The sequence below is a fragment of the Pterocles gutturalis genome, unplaced genomic scaffold, assembly GCF_000699245.1.
Source record: "Pterocles gutturalis isolate BGI_N339 unplaced genomic scaffold, ASM69924v1 scaffold2033, whole genome shotgun sequence".
In the NCBI taxonomy this organism is placed as follows: domain Eukaryota; kingdom Metazoa; phylum Chordata; class Aves; order Pterocliformes; family Pteroclidae; genus Pterocles; species Pterocles gutturalis.
The window spans coordinates 3792-6993 of NW_010120122.1; the positions used below are offsets into that span (position 1 = coordinate 3792).

Sequence of the window (3202 nt, forward strand, 5' to 3'; positions counted from 1 at the left end):
TACGCTGCCTGCTGGGTGTTTAGGGCAGTTCCCAATCTCAACTTCATGGGCTTCACCAGAAATTCAGCATGACCAACCCTAGCAGCAAACCAAAAGGATTACCAGGTACAGAGGTGAGCTCTGCAGGGATGGGATGTGTCCACGGAGGAGTTGCTCTCCTCTCAGGTTCACTTTGAGGCTGGACAGTCTTCACACTGAAAACACTTTTTTTTTTTTGCTTCGTCTTTTGCAGCAACTTGCTTCTGCCATTGATTCACCATCCCATGGCTGATTCCTGAGGCAGGTGGGATGAGGGTTGCCAGCTTCCCTCTCTCTCCCTGGTCAACTTAGTTAAGATATCTGTCATTAGATGGCTGCTGTTAGCCAAGATGAAGTCTACTTTATTTGCAACAAACCTCAGTGTTCATTTGTTTAATTTTTGGAATCCCCTGATGCTTCATCCTGACTTTTTAAGCTCCAAATGGTCACATACCCAAGCCTCAAATAACAAGCCCCAAAAGGACGCATTCCTCCTTTTTGTAAACAAAATGTTCAGAAGAGCTCAGCACTCCTCAAGAGTTAATTCTGCACAAAAAAAAAGGAAAAACCAAAGCTTTGCCACTTTCCATGGTTTAATATTTTGCTGTACACCTCCCCTCTCTGCAACAGGTTTTCCCCTTTTCCTTTCAGATTTCCCTCTGGTCCTGTTGAGGAACCTGCGTCATCCCGTCTACCTGCTGGTGGTGTTGGCTCAGGTCAACCTCTCCGCCATGGTGGCTGGTTTAGCAACGTTCATGGGGAAGTTCCTGGAGAGACAGTTCTCCCTGACGGCGTCCTTGGCCAACATGATCATCGGTAAGTGTCGCTGTCGAGGCTTGCCAGCTTTCGAGCACCTCTTAGAAGATAATCTAGAGATTACTAAGAAGCACCTTTCCCTCTGGAGCTCCTCTCCTTCCATTACCTACAGATAGATGTCCACCGGGTCCTTGCCCATACCATTTCTCAGCTGCTATCTGCCTTCCTTCCTTTACATCACAGCCTGAGCTTGTGAGAATAAAACCCTTTAAGACCTGGAGAAATGTTCATCTAAAGCTGCTCACTATGACCAAGGAGAGGAGACGAACTCAATGCAATAATTGAGTTGCAATTGATGCAAAGAAACATCAGTTATGAATCGTGCACGTTTCTGTAGCAGGGATGACATTGATCATTGGGTTAAGGGTCTTTTACATTTTATTTACTATCTGCTTTTTTAAACTGCAGTAATGTGTGCTTGCATTTCGAAGACACTTTGTGGCAAGAGAAACACTCTTTATCAGAGAGTGCAGTGAGAGGACAAGGGGTAATGGTTATAAACTGCAAGAGGGGAGATTGAGGTGAGACATTAGGAGGAAATGTTTTCCTGTGCGGGGGGTGAGGCAGTGGCCCAGGTTGGCCAGAGAAGCTGTGGATGCCCCATCCCTGGAGGGGTTCAAGGCCAGGCTGGATGAGGCTTTGGGCAACCTGGGCTAGTGGGAGGTGTCCCTGCCCATGGCAGGGGGTGGCACTGGGTGGGCTTTAAGGTCCCTTCCAGCCCAAACCCTCCTGTGATGCTAAGCCAGTTTGCTGTGTCTAAACCCTTCAAAATTGTTTCCTATAGTTAGACTAATTGCTTGTAATGGTTGGGCTAATTACTTACTGTTGGTATTGTTATGAAAGAAAGGAATAAACGTTAGGCAGGATGTGTGCTCGTGAGATTAGACCGCTTTTGCTTGCGTTGTAATATCCAGAATGTCCTGTCTGAGGATGGGGTCTCCCTGTGCAATCTTTTCAATGTAATAAAAATATAAAGAATAAATCAGTTGGAGAGTTTGGAGATCCAGACACAGAAGTATTTAAAATACATTTTTGAACAAAGAGCGTGCATCCTCAGAGAAAGAGCCTTCTGAAGCCTGCAACAAATAAATCATAAGAAATTGAGCAGAGCAGACTGGCAAAGCCCAGCAACCCAGGATAAATACCATCAGAAATGGTAAATGCTGAAGCAGTGGTGTCCTCCACTGATGTCCCCGCTGCGTTGTTCCCAGGCTTGATTTACCTGCTCTGTTAACGACGTGTGCCGTATTTCTTGGATGAATTTATCTAGCTTTTGTTCCTGGCTACTGAATCTTGCCTTGCCTTTTTCTGTTAGATCAAAAAGCTTTCTGTAGCTGGAAATCCCTTCCTTGTGTGGGTATTTACAGGCTGAAAGCAACCTCCCTGTTGATTCTTTGCTGAATTAACGAGGCTGCACTTCTGTATCTGTGCTTTGGCATCCTGTTGTAAAGGTGGCTTTTGCAAATTTCTGTGAAACCTTCACGGTTTACAATGGGGACAACAAAAGCTGGGTGCATTACAGAGAAATTAAATATTGTCTCCAGATTTACTTGATATTTTCTCCTGTCTACACTGAAAAATCCCATTTGCTGGGTGAAGCAGAGCTTTTTGTTGGTCTCTACATCTTCCAGGCATGGGTATGTAAAGACACCCAGGGATCCTGCTGCTTTTGCAAAACTTCTTTCTTAGCATTATTCCACCAGTCCCTGCAAAAACCTTGGTCCCCTCCACATCACCGAAGCTGAAAAATAGGAACCCAACAACAAATCCTCTGGGCTGATGGGACCCATCGAAGGGACCGATGCAGCTCGGAGGATGGAAAATATGGTCCAGGACCTGCCTTTCCCCAGGTGCTGTGAACATCCCTGGGGCCATGGTCGGCATCGTGGTGGGTGGTGCCATCATGAAGAGGTTCCAGATGTCCTTGAGGCAATGCAGTGCCATGTGCGTCCTCGGCATGTTCCTCTGCCTGCTCCTGGCTTTCCCCCTCCTCTTCCTCGGCTGCCCCACGCAGAAGGTTGCGGGTGTTACCTACAGCAAGAGGTACCGACAGCTCCGGGGAGGGTGGGAACGGGTGGGTCATTCCCAGGGCTGGGGGTACCCCCCATCCCCAGCTGCACTCCTCGGGGTGGAGGTGGGAGTTAAGCAGAATACCCCAAAATAGGTTTATTCCCCTGTGAGAAACAGTTAATGGTGATAGAATAAGGCTAGAAATTAATGCTTTTGTGAAAAAACTCTGAATCCATTGCATCCTTATTCCCTCTGACTTCATGGACTGCTTGTGAAACCCAAAGCGAACACATTTTTGGCACAAACAGCACAAGATAAAAATTTTGCGGGCAAATAATGCGGGTGGGGGCCAGCCCTG

The 3202-nt window shown here is 47.0% G+C and overlaps 1 protein-coding gene across 1 annotated transcript in view; it reads left to right on the forward strand.

The window, feature by feature from the left end:
• Window positions 1-669: 669 nt before the first annotated feature.
• The window catches only part of LOC104464125 (solute carrier organic anion transporter family member 2B1-like), a gene marked incomplete at its 5' end in the record, with an annotated part of 12597 nt that continues 10064 nt past the window's right edge, over window positions 670-3202 (forward strand). Inside the window, 2 exons of the mRNA XM_010076758.1 lie at window positions 670-834; window positions 2685-2877. Of these exons, the coding sequence (XP_010075060.1) occupies window positions 670-834; window positions 2685-2877 (358 nt within the window). The remainder of the gene's footprint in view (window positions 835-2684; window positions 2878-3202) is intronic.